Source organism: Limulus polyphemus, unplaced genomic scaffold, assembly GCF_000517525.1.
Source record: "Limulus polyphemus unplaced genomic scaffold, Limulus_polyphemus-2.1.2 Scaffold1413, whole genome shotgun sequence".
NCBI lineage: Eukaryota > Metazoa > Arthropoda > Merostomata > Xiphosura > Limulidae > Limulus > Limulus polyphemus.
This window is the reverse complement of record NW_013667023.1, coordinates 45,255-61,188: the sequence shown is the minus strand read 5'-3', so window position 1 is coordinate 61,188 and position 15,934 is coordinate 45,255. Positions and strand designations below refer to the sequence as shown.

Sequence of the window (15,934 nt, the reverse complement as noted above, 5' to 3'; positions counted from 1 at the left end):
TGCTGTCTTATTGGTAAACTTGTAGAATTCTCAAAGAAATATATATATATATTCATTTGTGGCTGAAAATTTTCTTTCATTTTTGAACATCAAATATTAAATTGTGCAGGTTCAGTGATTAACAGTTAGTGGTGGCAATACATGTGCTGTGCTGGCACTAAAAAAAAAAGACTTAAAAAAATACGATTTTTTAACAACTTAATTTTTTTATTTTCTGTTTATAAATTTATAGAAAAACTTAGTTCTGATTAGGAAATCAACTTTGATATATATATCATATACACCACTACTAACATTACAGCTTTAGCTTAAGAAACTATCTAAGGTCATTTTGATTTTTCCAGACCTTGTTAATCGCAACACAACCCCCAGGATGCCTTGGCATGATATTGGCCTCCTTCTTCAGGGCAGCAGTGCTAGAGATGTATCTCGTCATTTTATTCAGAGATGGAATTTCACAAAGGTGTGCTTGTTATGTGAAAAACTCCAAATTAAACTGTTAAAAGTCACTCAGATACTCTGTAAGTCCCTACATCAAAATTACTGTATAATGCTGAGGTAAAAAATTACTTTGAACTTGTATTAGAAAGCAAGTGGTTCAACTCATGTTTCTGATTGGGCTCAACTAATTTTCCTTATAGGTAATATTAATTACAAAATGTACTTTGTTTAAAAAGGGAATAAAAATTACTATTTTTATGACACACTTGGAAATTCTTGATTATATATTTCATTCAGCAATTTTTGTTAGGTAATAATATTTGAAACTTTAGACTCCAGGGAGACAAACTGCTGTTATATTGACAAGTTGAATTAGTTAATGTGGGGTACTTTTTTTTTTTATTGGTTAACAAGCTTGAACACTTTCTTGATGAAGAAGAAATATTAGTAGCATATTTACATTGGTGTTAGGTAAAGGATAAAGAAAGTGCTTGAGGGAAATAACCAGTGAAAAGTAAATAGCCTGACAAATATTGATGAGTTACTTAACAGTGACAGACTAAAAAAGTTTCCTTTGCTAATCTCCTCTTATCATCAATTTTTTAACATGCATTTTCTACCTGCTAATTATAAAGTAATATTTTTCACAAATATTTTGTTTATTCTAGGTATGTGTATTTTTCATATAACATGTGGTCAAGAAAGTTGTTAAGTTATGTTTGATCAAGCTACTTATTGTTCTGTGTCTTTCCCCTGAGATAACACCTGTTCTGCCTGTGGGGAAAATAGTTGTACCTTGTGTATGAAAGTATATAGCAGTTTTCTCCAATGTTAAATTACAGTTATATTGTTTTTAATAAGTTTTTGTTTTTAAATGAGTGAAAGATATATCAAACGTAAGGCTGTTGTTACATGAATTGAAACGTTATAAAGGCTTGAAATTAGATATAATTTTAACAGTTAAATTATTCAAGTAATTTCTATCATTTTGTTGTAATAATCCAGACTTGCTCTTGTGTAGTTATTGGTTGATTACTTGTAAGAGTTTGATTATTGATATCATAATCACTATCAATCACTTAATAATAGGCCTACTATAATTATCATGTTTATTTTTAACACTTTTAGATGTAAAAGTTTTTGAAATAAAATTTAGGCTGATGACTGTTTTAGAGGATCTATGTGTAAATTTTTACTTATACCATTTTTTTGAATGTTAGGTAATATGTTATTTTGATTACAACTGAAGAAGAAGTATAAATTTGTTTTTATTCTTTACAGAACTAAATCCAGACAATACCTAATTGTTATTTGTGTATGTGTATGAAGCTTGAGAATAGTAATAAAGAGTAATTTAAAACTGTTTTTAATTGTGTGATTAGAATTTTACTCTTTTGTAGGTAATGCTCTCTTCACAGTAAACTTTATATATTATCTATTTTACAGCAGAAGGTTAGTTTCTTTGTAAACTTAGGATGATGTGAAATGTGATTTCTAAGTTATAGCTTTGTAGTTTTGTAAATCCTTTTTTTTAGGTTTCACATATTTTTATTTTGTTTAGTATGATTTTGTACTAATAAGGTAAATAAAATGCTATAATAATACCTAAGTAGTATATAAAGGATTTAGTGAAATATTTGAATATAACTTTTTGTCTAGTTTGAAAAAGCTAAGCAGTATGTGAAATATCCATGGCTGTTACCCAAAGCTTATGACAACCTCAACAACTTCCCAAGTCTTCCCAAAGAATCAACAGGACAAATGTTGTGTGCAAATGTTCAGGTTAGAATTTTTTTTTTCTTGGTTTAGTTTTTATATACAAGTTAATGAAGGCAAATTTGTAAGTTACAGATGTTACAATTGAAAAACGTCAGTTTATTATTATTGTTGCTTTTGTTTATAAATGCTATGAGTATATAGCGAAGAGGTTTTGTTCCCCACTTTTACACATGCATAAAAACGAATCATATTTTCTAGGCTAAAAATATTCTTATTAAGTGAGATGTGTATCATTGAGAAAGAGAAGTCTAAAATACACATCATTTGTGAATAATTAAGTAATGTTATACAAATTTTACCCTGATGTAAAAGTTGTGTGTGATTTGCATTTAAAAATAGTGACTATAAAGAAATATCTACAATTGTAATTAACATTTCCACATATGTTCAAGGGGGTGGTGGTAGAGGGTGGGGGCAGAACCCCCTATTTTTGCGATGTAAAAAATTATGCTTATATATAGTTATAATGCAGCTGTTTATGGTAGTTGATGTTTTCTACATAGTCTACATTCTTCTAATGAAGCATTAACATTTTATGGTTTGAAATAGTCGCTTTGCACAATATGTGTGTTGGTTTTTATCTCACAAATTAGGCCCCCTTTCAAACATTCTGCATACAGGCTTGATTTCAAAACAAAATAATCTTTATTTTTGTACAGTCTTGTGCTTAAACCATTATATTATGTGCTACATTACTAAAACAGAGAAAATCCAGGAATCAAACATTTTTGTGGATAATTATTTTTCTGGCATTGTTACTCAGTCACTGTAAGACATAAGGACAACAAATTGATACTGGTGGTAGCAACAATACTCAGCTGTTGATTTATTGCAGTCTAATCATTACATGTTTTTTTATCCACACGTAATATCAGGATTTTCTGATTAGTTTGTTATAGTGGAATGTCTACAATAATTTATCTTGCTTTTAAATTGTTTTCATTCTCACTTGTATTGGTAGCTTACTTTGATCAAAAGTTTTTAATAATTAGGGTGAATTTTCTTACACCATAAAAATATGTAGGTAACTTTTATTATCCTAGCTGGTCTGAAGAAACTCTGATGAAGGGCAAGATTATAACATTTTCTGTCATTGACGTATTTGAGCTGATGAGTGCCGATATAATTCAGCATTGTAACATTCTTTATCATTGACTTTAAGCTTGCTGATAGGAGCTGACAAAGTTCATAACTGTGAAATTCTTTGCTGAGCTTTAATATAGAAGCTGATATAGTTCAAAAATTGCAATTCCTATCTTTGCCTTTACCTAGGTTGGTAAAAGCTGCAGCTCATTACACTGTATTGCTTTTATTTTTTCTAATGTAAACCAATATGTTTCACATGTAGTCTAAAATATTAAAGAGATTTGACTGGATACTTTTAAATATAATAACCTCTGAAGGCGTGGGTTTAAAAAAAAAAAAGTGGAATGACATGTTGTGTACAGGTTTGAAAATCATTTTTTTTATATCTTTCCATTGTTTCTTTTAAGTGTCATCACAGCTTGTGTTTTTTTCTTGCCAAACTTTGTTAGCTGACATTACATAATAATAGTACCAAAACTTCTAATGAAACATATTTTTCATTGTAAGTACTTTGTTCTACACATGACAAGCCTGATTTACTAGATACATGTGCCAGATATTTTCACACTGATTTGTTCAAATCAGGTAGACTTACCTCTGAAATACTGAAAGCTTTTCTTTGCTGAGTTTGCTGTCCACAACCATGTGAATCAAAGCTCTGAATGTCTTTGATGTAATGCACAATATGCATCACTTACATGTTTGACATTCTGCATTTGGATCATGTCTGATAGATGGAATATCCCCAACGCTTTTGGGAGTTAGGACCACAGACATGTTCCATTATGACTTAGTGGTAATGACAAGGAAGGACTGGTAATGGAAATTTTTATGTAAGTCTCATTGTGAATGTTTTAGCTTTTATTTTTATTAATTTTAAATTGTTATAAAATGCTGATTTGATCACCTATTTAACAATTAATATAATTTATAGTACTAGAACTGTTGACATATGTGTACCACAGACCTGAAATACATGAATATGTATTGTCATATACCACGTATAATTGAAGAATGATGGTTCATCTGCACTTGAATAAAATCATTTTTTTGTTATTTTTCAGATATTGAGGAGCATAGGAGAATGGTCAGCAGGAGTAAGGGAGACAGAACAGTCAATTCACAATGCCTATATAGATATTATACAAAATGCTAAACATTTTATTTATATTGAGGTAAAATGTAAATTTACATTTCTACATGCTAATAATAGTATTACTAAATTCAAGTTTTTCAACTTTACTACTTCTGAAGAGGAAATAGCGTAACACTTGTTTTTTCACACTTCTTTTATCCCGTAACACCAATATTTTCTAAAACAAACTCATAAAAAATAAGTTAATAAATACCATCTCATTTTCATAAAAAGATCTTCCTGAAATTTCATTTGTATATGATATTAAAGTTACTTTTGTTTTAATTTATTATCAAATTGGACTTTATACATAGGTGGAGTAATAATTTATGATATTCATTTTGTGTGAGCCCCGAAGAAGCCATAACTTCAAAACATTGGACATATCTGGAGTAAATGGTTGATTTTATTTTGTTTGAAAATGACAAATATTTTCCAGTTAGCACTACAAACTATAAACTCAGAAAGTGTATGATACTTGTATCAAAGAATCCAAAAGTTTTTTACTTGTTTTCAACAATTAACTTTCCATACGTATCACAAATATCTTAAGATTTAAGTCATATTAATTTAAAAATATTTCTTAGATAATATTTATATTTTTCTTCTTGTTTAGAAATGTCCTAAGTTTAAAATTGTTGTTTTTTTCCCTACCAAATAAGTTGTTTATCTTACTGTTTAATCTTTCAGTTAAAGTATGTAGGATTGATGTAACATCATCAGTTGAAAACTTATTGTTTTCATATTTTACTGAAAGAAACTGGTTTAATGCAGCAAAGTTTGTATAATAGTGTGCAAAATGTGTATTGTATGTATTTTCTGGATAGTTTGATATAAAGTGTTCACCAAATGAAGCAGAGAGGTATACAGCCCAAGGACCCTGTTTTTTGTGTATGCACACATATAAAACATGAACCTAAAGCTGTAGAGGAGGATAAAACAACTGTACTCGCAGTTTATATACTCTTTTCCAACATTTAAAAAGTATGCATTATTAACTAAAAAAAAAAATATTGAGTCTTTTCAGTTGGTCCAGATGGTTTTCTTATACTCAGAACTCCTGTTAGAGAATCAACTATATTGAATAACACATTAAACTTTCATCATGTATTTTGTATTTGCTCTGAAGTTGTATACCAACATTGTAGTCACATGGAAGCTGCAACCTGTATGATGGATAACTGTGTAGGATAAAATATACTATAGGATGATAGCGAGTGACTAAGTTAAGTTAAGGCAGGCTTTTTATCTGTTTTGGATGGGTGAATATAATGTCCTTAGACTGCAGCTGCATTCAAGCCTTCTATAAGGGATTTGATATTAAAACTTTTAGTATTTAAAACAGAGATTTAATATAAATTGCTTTAAATCAATCTGAGTATTATATGAGGATTTGAGAAAATTATGCTACTTTGTATGATAATGACATGTAATAGTTCTGTGATTCTATGGTCATCAATTACACCACTAAGTATGGTTCTAAATTTGAAGGAGAAGTATAGGATTTTTATTTAAGAGTTAATTGTAATGCTAGAATTTTTTTGAAATTTCAAAGAAGTATAAAATAAAAAGTACTTCTTTTGTCAGGACTCAAGCCAAGAAATCTTCAGTGATACAAAACGTATCTCTTTAATTTATGTTGGACCTAAGAATTAAAGCTAAATTTATAAAAGAGCTAATTATGTGTTACTTGGAAAGAAAATTGTATAAAAGGAATGTTTTTTTTTTATAATTGAAAGTATATATCTTTTGTTTAGACTGAAAAAAGCTTATAGCTGGTTTTGCATTATTTTGTAGAATCAATTCTTCATCACCCAGGCTGCTGGAAACACTTATGTCTTCAATGAAATTTCTGAAGCTCTGTATCGACGCATCATAATAGCACATAAGTAAGTCAAGGATACTTGATATTAGGAAGAAACACATAGAAATGCCTAATTTCAGTTTGATAGGTCAATATTCTGTAAAATTTACTTTGACATGTATGTAAAGTACTATTGAATGTATTACTTTGGCACAAAAATATATTTTCTTAAATACCTTACAGTAAGAACCAAGGTTGGCATAATTTTGATATTATAAGACCTATTTAAGATAACATGTCAAATAAACATATCATCTAAGTGTTAACTGTTTAGAATATGCAGAACAAGCTAGGATTTGTAGTTCTCTGGTAAAGCAATCAATCAGGAGATATAAATGATCTATCTATTTAGCCCTATGCATATAGGAGTCATAATGCACATATCATGAACTTTTAACAAAGTTACATTCAGGGTTTAAAGTAATTTATTATCAATGTATATTAATAAACTTGGTATCAAAATGTAGTTTACAATTCACTTTTTTACATTATTCAAGTTTTAATTTTTAATTAAAAAAATATATATTCTCAATCTGTACTTGTGATTCACATGATGTGAGGGTGCTCTCACTTCTCATTTATATATATATATATTTTTCTTTGCTTATACAGGTTTTAGCTTGTTCAACTATGTTAGAAACATATACTGTAGATATTGACACACCAGAAAGTAAAATTTCATCCTCCTCTTACTTTACAGAAATATCACTGTATTTGTTCAATACACATTGACATGCCCCTCCCATATCCTCTGTCTTATAAGAAATGCCCATAATTGTGTCTTACATTGCTATTGGATAAGTTTATAACCAGTAGAAAAAACAAATTCTTGAGTACATAAAACAGACGATTGTATGTTTGGTTTTAGTGGTAAAATACAATATTTTGCTGTGAGAATTTGACATGTTTAGACTAATGATATTGCTCAAAGAAGTAAGGAAATTTTTAAACTCATTTATGGGTCAGTTAGAAAACCAGATAAATTACAGTAGATTTGGGCATTCTGTTCTAGGACTAATATTTTTTTATTTTCTAAAGTGCATATTTGAAAGCTACATCAATTATATTTTAGACAACCAACACAGTGAGAAATAAATAAACCGTGTACCCAATTGCAAAAGGCTTCAGGGCTAAAGTAAATGCTAAGTTTCTTGTTTTTTTTACATATATTTGTTTTTTATTTATTGTAACAAAATTAATTAAAATGTAAAAATTAAAAACTTGTTGGGTTAGATAAGAAAACTTAAATATGTACCTTAAATAGATTTTCCAAAGTTCAGTATCTTAATTCAGATCATTACAGTTAATTAACTGTTTGCAATCTTTCACAGTCCATTAAAATGAACTGCTTATATACAGTCTTTCATAATCACATCATAAACATACTTGTCAAAGTTTAGTGTTTTAAGGCCATTAGAACAAGTACTTCAGTTGCAGAGTTTTTGAAGCAATCACATTTGGTACTTTTCACTTATTCGCTTAAAAGTTTATATTGGATATCTACTTCTGTAACATGAGTTATTTTATTGCAATTCCTTAATTTCAATGCTTGTTTATTAAACACACAAATGTTACCAACTTTGAATTGTTGCAAAGAGCAGTATGAAGAAAAATCAGTAATACCTTTTTTTATAGTCTTGATTACTTGGTTAAAGGACCGACATCCCTGCACTTGGGACATTCTTCACTGTGCTCTGTCCCCCACCCTCAATAGTCATCTAAGTGTGGGAGTTCTGATTTTTTTTGTGACATATTGATTGTACGTTAGCTACTTTTTTCCCTCGCAGTCAGGATTTTCTTCAGCTTCTCTGGAGTTCTGTTCAAAGATTTCCCATAGGGTCTTCACAATCTCTGTTTAGTCTAGCCTTAATTTACTGCTAGTGAGAGCCTCACCAACTAATTTATCTACACTTTCATTTCCTTGGACTCCAGCATGACCAGTAGAAGATATCCATGCTAGGCTCTTCACATGCGAATTTTGCAGAAATTTTAGCCGTTCTACATAAAACCACCCAGCCTCTATTTTATGCAACATACTTTGTGAATCAGTAACAATTATTACGTATCTGACAGGTTGGTCCTCAAGTCATCTCAGGGCAAGTGATGCAGCTTCAGTCTCTATCTATATGCTTGATATTGTGGCACTATATGTTCCACTTTGTTCGGCAACAACGTGCCTGACTGAAAAAAACATCCACTGTACTTACCTCTGGTAACAAATTCATTAGTGTAAGTCACAGGGTCTCTAAGTTTTGAATTTTCTTTAATCATTTGTTTAACCTCAATATCAGTGATGCCTGTGACCCATTCTCTGCACTGTCATCCATAACATTCCTCTTTTAATCCTGCATCCATTTTCATCATTTATGGCATCTTGGAGAGGATGGTTCTTGTTAACTACCACTCGTAGGTATGCTTTTCCCTGGGCAACTGCATGCCTTTCCTCAATGGGAAGCAGTCTCAGCATTAATTTCATCACCACAATGGGTGAGTCCTCAATACAGCATAAAATGGTCCTCATGGCCCCATTTTGAATGCACTTAAGTTTTTCCAACTTTATCTTTGATAATGTTAGTATTTCAAGGCCATACTCCAAAGCTGATAGCACAAGATGCTGGTAGAGGATGAACAGCAACCTTTTGTCTGTATCTGCAGTAGCCATGACTTTCAAAGTCCCAAGCCCCTTCTTTGTCCTCTCCACTATTGCATCTACATGATCCTTGAAGAACAGGCTCCTATCACAGATGATGTTCAGGTATCTCAATTTGTCATGTGCTTTATGGTGTATCCATTGATTGCCACTTCTGGGACATCAGCATTCACTAACCGATTGTTGAGTGAGCAAAATAGCATGAATGCTTTATCTGGACTGATGACACCATTATTTTCCTCACAACAACCTGAAATGCCATCTATTGCACTTTGCATCCCTGCTACTTTTGATGTGTATATATTGAATAGGTCTGGGGAGATGGGTGATCCCTGAGTGACTCCTGGAACAATAGTCTGTAGCGATGAAGTCCACATACCTGTGTAGGGAATGACCTTCCTCTCAAATAGTGTTGCTGTGAACCAGTTGACTGTCCAGAGATCTATTTCGTAGTCCCTCAGGATGTGCATCACCCTACTTTAGGCATCCTTCAAGTCCAGTGCAGTAGCCATTATTTCATACTTTTTTTGGAAACCCTCATGCACATCATAGGCAAAGACTCCTGCATTAGCCCACGTTCTATGTATTTGTATATGTTGGTTGAGTGATAATAAATTTACTAATACACACAAATCAAAAGCTTTTCTGTGATCTGAATAGTTTGCCTTCACAGAACACCTAGCTTACTGCACTCACTAACCCTAAATATCCTTTATGTATGTCTTTTCATATAAGAATATTCCTTTAGTTTTAAAGCATACACATAACACAAAGATTATCATGAACATACATGAATAATGTTCCATATTTCTATTGTTTTACCCATTTATAGTTATTCCAATTGTAGCATAAGGCTTCATGACTCTTAGCACACTTGAGTCATCATCTGTAATGGAAGCAAAGACTTGTGTTATGGCTTTGTACCCCATTTTTAAAGCTCACATTGCATCTGAATGGGTACTTTATCTTGTGTCTGATAACCTCTTTATAATCAGGAATGGGTTGAAGCTGAGAAAAACACACAAAGCTTCTGCACAAAGGTAAAGAATCAACAAGCTTCAATACAGCAATTCACAGCACATTATCCAACCAAATTGAGCAAATGAGCACAGTAGGGAACATAGTCGATTAGTGGTTCTTCCCTTTGATCAAGGCTTGCATGGCAACATATTTGCCCTCATGTTGGATGCATTGTCATAAGACTACCCAAAGCAATCTTGAATTCTTATATTATTCTTTTCTAGGAAATTAATGAGAACTCAAGCAAGTTCTGCTCCTGTGTGATTGCTTATTGATAAGAATCTGGTAATTCCCTGTACAGGGCCATCATCTAGAATGTATCCAAAGATTATTGTCAGTTGATCTGTGTGGTATATGTCTGTAGTAAAATCAACAGACACTGATCTGGTAATTCCCTTTACAGGGCCATCATCTAGAATGTATCTAAAGATTATTGTCAGTTGATCGGTGTGGGATATGTCTGTAGTAAAATCAACAGACACTGATCTGGTAATTCCCTGTACAGGGCCATCATCTAGAATGTATCCAAAGATTATTGTCAGTTGATCTGTGTGGAATATGTCTGTAGTAAAATCAACAGACACTGAGCAATACTTGGATGTTTTGATTTCCTGGATAAAGGTGGTGAAAACTTCTTTGTGTGGGATTTCTATGAATTCATCACAAACAGTTGAGTATGAAATAGGATGAAGCCCATAGATCCTTTAGCTTCCTAGTTTTAAACATTACTTTCCCAAATTTTTTCTTCCTCTTCCTTTGACTTTAGCTTTTTCCAATGGCTCTTGTGTTTGTACATCTGTATAATAGGTAAGATGAATATTTAATTAACAATATGTGTGTGTGTGTGTGTGTGCACATATAAGCATGCTTGTGTGTATGTATGTATGTGAGAGAGAGATGTCATAATGAGCTACCTAATAGTTTCATAACAAATGATTGCATATCATTTTCTGTATTTAACTCAACAATTTCAAATTTTATATATGGATTACTTTTATTCTATACCCTCCAATTAATGGTTTTTTTACTGGATAAAAATTTGCAAATTATATTCAAGAAACACAAACAATCGATACAATATATCTTAAGAGTTTAAAATATACTGTTACTTACCTTGTTAGCATTGATTGAACTATTTTCTTGAACAGAATTTAAAGCCTTTGAGAATGAAGAATCAAAAGATTTAGATACCATCAATCTAACCTAGAATTTTAGATCTAGTTATATTCTAGACCTACTGCTTAATCATACGATAACAGAGTTGAGCACAAGCCACAAGGGAGAGCCTGGCTGACAGCAATATGAAAATGTGGAGTGAAGAGATTTTGATTGGCCTAGGCCTATTATTCAATTAATATTATTAGATCAAACCCCACTTAGACCTGGCACATTTGCATTACAAATTGTATCGAAATGTGCTGTATCAGAGCTGGACTACACCTAGTCACACTATTCAGAGGCAAGCCAATCAAATTTCTTCACTCTACATCACACAATAGACCTACCCACATCACACAGAAACTCTCTCTTCAAAAATAAGTAATTGAATGATTTTTATTAAGCATTTTCCTAAAAAAAAGAGAAAAACAGGTTATTGGTTTTTATAAGAGGCATTTTCTGAACCCAGGCCTGGGGCTACAGTTTCAATAGCCTTCACCTTAATCTGTTCCAGGCTGTGTGGATCTATAAAAGATAATTGCTGTTTTAATCATAATTTGGTTAGAAGTTTTGGGTTTAAGGTGTTTTGTTGTTTCATCTGCTGTTTGGTTGATTTTTATAAATTATCTTTACATTATGAAAGTATTGATTTACCTCATTGAATATCTGGTATAGTGATTGAAAATGTAGTTATAAAATCTTTTTGGTACCTAACAATCCATTATGTATCTTAAAAAAAAGTTTGTGTTTAAATGTGTGAGCAAAAAATGAAAATTTTACTCTCCAGGACATATAACAGCAGTTTTGAATTTTCTAAGTTACATGATATTGACTGGAGTATTGTGCACATAATTGTGAATAAATGAAATTACCATGAACCCAAGAAGATCTTACAAGTTTGTATTTACTCAGTTTCACTTTTATACCCTCATCACGATATGAACTTTCTAAAAAATTCTTTATCACTCAAATTACAGAAAGTTCAGCTCCTGATGAATGTGTAAACTCAAAGCAAATAAAAACTTCATAAGATTTTTTTATTCATGATTGTTTCATTTATTTATCATTAACAGAAGGTTACAGATCATCCAACATAAAAATGATTAAAATAACAGTTCGATCTTACTGGTTGTAGTTCTTAGGTAGATCTCATATATCATTTGTATGTGTTAGTCATGTAGCTAAGAGTAATGTATCAATAATAATAATATATTGATTCATTAGTAAGTTAATACATTGCAGTTGTTATATGCAGTGTATTAGAAATAAGGTCACATGATATTTCAGTATCGGAGTGATGTATAAAATAATTAATACTTTATTCATAAGTGAAAAAAATGTTTAATTATCTCCACTGGAGACCTCTCCATTATTGACATTTCCTTTTTCCTACTTTTTTTGTCACGTTCTATAATTCAAGTAATGCCATCTTAAAGGTAATATGACTTAGGTATGTAATAAAAATTAATATTATTTTTTATTTCACCATAATCTAACATTATAGAGAAGTAGTGTGTAAAAGCATACCTGATGTAGAAGTAATTTTTAGGATACAAGTTCAAAAGTCAGTTATATAATTCTTTAGAAACAAAGAAAAGTTCCGTGTTTATGTTGTGATGCCATTATTGCCAGCATTTGAAGGAGAACTTGGAACAACTGGAGGTACAGCTATTCAGGCTATTACACACTGGAACTATGCTTCCATATCTCGTGGTCCCAACTCTCTGTTACAAAGACTAAGTGCAAGAGGTAAAATACAATTTATGGTTAAATTTGAATCTATAGATCTTAAATGCTATGTGTAAAATGCAGTTTTTAGTAAGGTATTATTTTGCAAGTACATGTACATGTGTGGGAATCAAATGCTACATCTAAAATATATTTTTGATTTCTTTTCTTTTTACAAATGCTAATGTAATGTTAAAAATAAAATGCAGTTCTTGATTGTGTTCCCTCAGTTTTCTGAATGATTTTCGAAACTGTGTGTTCACAAAAAGAGAGTTTTGTTATAAAACTGTGCTAAATGAATTCATTCTTAAACTCATTATGTCTTGAAATAGCTATAATATTGTCTTTTTTTTTTATGCTTAAACACCTTGCTTATGGATTACTGAAGCTTTCTTATCTCTTTCTTTCTGTGCTTTCATGTTTAAATGTAAATAATCAGAACTATTTCATTGTGAATTCTTAGACCTTTTATTATGTCTAGTAATACCTGTGTAGCTGAAGAAGTGCTAGTGTCTTAGTGGTAAACTATTTTATGTTTAAAAATAGTTCCATATATAAAAGAATGCAAAACGAATCATTCAAGCCATAAATTAATCTTTTTTTTTTAATTCCACAAGTAGAATAATCTCAGTCTATTTTGTTATTGCTCTCCAATGCTGAAGTGATACCATGTTTTTAGTTCAGTACGTAAACCATGACATCTGCTTTTAATCATCACTCAACTGAAAAATATTTTATGAGGAGAAAACAATTTAGAATAATAAAATAATAACTGCAGTATGTGCTAATAACAGAAAATTATGAGGTTAAAGTACCTCAGTTAAGTTTTGTTATTTAACCAGTAATCATGGAACTGTATTTAAAGGAAGTATTGTTTAAAACTATTATGTTGGCTCAACCAGAAAGAACTTTAGAGCATTAACATAGAAAGTTTTGTATTTTTGAAGGATTGTTAGAGAAAATTTGTGAAATTGAATCTAGAGTTATGAATTTAGAATAAACATTCAGCATTTCATGTTATGTGAGAAATACAGTTAACTCTTTCTGTATGAAGTAAGTTAGTTTGACCCATCTTGGAAATGTGAAACTATGTGTACTATAGCTCTAAATTTACAACAAAAAAAAACAGTATTTGTAAGATAATATTTCTACCAAAGATTTGTCTGTGAACTTACAAAGCCTTTACTAAGTCAGAATGAAAGATAATTTTCATATTAAGAATAAAAATACTTATTTTCATCTGAAGTTTTTCACATTTTATTTGTGTAACCTCTAGAACCTCTTAAATGAATATCAAAATATTGTTTTTTGGTAAAACTTTATATTTTCTCTATCCTAATGCCAACTGCAGTGAATTCATCAATGTACAATGAAATGAAAAGTTGAAAAATATAAAATAAAATGTATAAATATATATATTTTTTATTCTTTTTTGAATGCATTATTTATTACTGGATCATCAATTTAATTATTAGTACAGTATCAACTATTAATCTTTTCCTGGTTTCTTTTAATTTCGTTTTAATAATATACTTTGTTCCAAAAGTTGTTTATTATTCTGTGAAAATCAATAAATCATAATGAGAGCTCATATCTATTTCCCCCAAAGATAAAGTAAAAAAATAACATTCAAACTAGATATACTTTAAGCTCGTAAACTGATAAATTATTTTATTACCTAATAAATTTTTAGTTTTTACATTTTAGTTACTTTTATTTAAAAATGTGTAACAAACATAAAAACATACATAAAAAACAAGAAATTTAGCACTTACTTAAGTTGTTGAGGCCCATTTACAGTAAGATGCTTTGATTAAGTAATTCTACTTTTTTATCAGTATGTTGGTTGTCCAAAAATAATTCATATAACTTTCAAATATATATTTTAGAACATAAAAAATATATTTATATAACATATATTTGGAATTTAACTCTAAAATATTCTTACTTTCACTCTCATACACATAAGGTTAACTTATAAGCTCATGATATTCAGTGTGAAGCATTGATAACATAACATAATATTTTGGGACAACATAAGACCTATTGGTCCATCTTGGTTGTTTCATATTCAAAACTAAATTAAAATTATAAAATGAAATAGAAATGTTAAACCCAGCCCTTTTCATTCATATACTTATCAAGCTTTTTTTTAAACTCACTTAAATTTACTGTCCCTACAACATCTGAAGGCAACCCGTTCCAAAGGCCAACCGTCCTGTTAGAAAAATAATTGTTTTAGCTGAAGATGACTCATACCTTGCCAAAATTTATATTTGTGTCCTCTAGTCCTACTATTCTCATTGGTAAATATAAAAACAGATGATACATTAATACTATCAATTCCCTTTACAATCTTAAATACCTCAGTCAGATCCCCCCCCCCCCAACTCTTCTTTTTTCAGAATTTGAGAGATTTCAGCCTCTCGTTGTATGACAACCCCTCCAGGCACCATTCCAGTTACTCTTCTCTGAACCCTTTCCAACAATTCTATGTCCTTCCTAAGGTAAGGAGCCCAAGACTGAACACAATATTCCAAATGTGACCTAACCAGTGACATGTACAACGAAAGTATAATCTCTGTAGACTTGTATTCAATATTTCTATAGATACAACCTAAAATCCTATTTGCCCTACCACTAGCAACAGAACACTACTTGTATGGCTTTAGAGACTGATTGACTATTACACCAAAATCCCATTCCTTCATACCACTATTAAGGTTATTCCCATCTAAATTATACTTATAATTCAAATTATGATAACCCACATGCATTATCTTTCATTTATTATAATTAAAACTCATCTGTCATTTATTTACCCAACTCACTAAATGATCTAAATCCTTTTGTAAATCAGCAGCATCCTCTTCACAGCTAGCAACACCCAAGACCTTAATATTGTCTGCAAATTTAAGTAATTGATTAACTATCCCTACAACTATGTCGTTGATGTAAATCAAAAAGAGCAAAGATCCTAAGACTGAGCTCTGAGGTACCCCACTTGTGATATTAATCCAGTTTGACTGAGATCCATTTGCAACAACCCTCTTCTTTCTTCCATCCAGCCACT

General features: G+C 30.8%; 1 protein-coding gene across 1 annotated transcript in view; it reads left to right on the top strand.

Moving 5' to 3' along the window:
- Positions 1 to 15,934, top strand: part of LOC106463456 (phospholipase D1-like) — a 132,810-nt gene that overhangs the window by 86,715 nt on the left and 30,161 nt on the right. Inside the window, exons 16-20 of the mRNA XM_022390947.1 lie at positions 345 to 463; positions 2,101 to 2,223; positions 4,371 to 4,481; positions 6,239 to 6,330; positions 12,719 to 12,882. Of these exons, the coding sequence (XP_022246655.1) occupies positions 345 to 463; positions 2,101 to 2,223; positions 4,371 to 4,481; positions 6,239 to 6,330; positions 12,719 to 12,882 (609 nt within the window). The remainder of the gene's footprint in view (positions 1 to 344; positions 464 to 2,100; positions 2,224 to 4,370; positions 4,482 to 6,238; positions 6,331 to 12,718; positions 12,883 to 15,934) is intronic.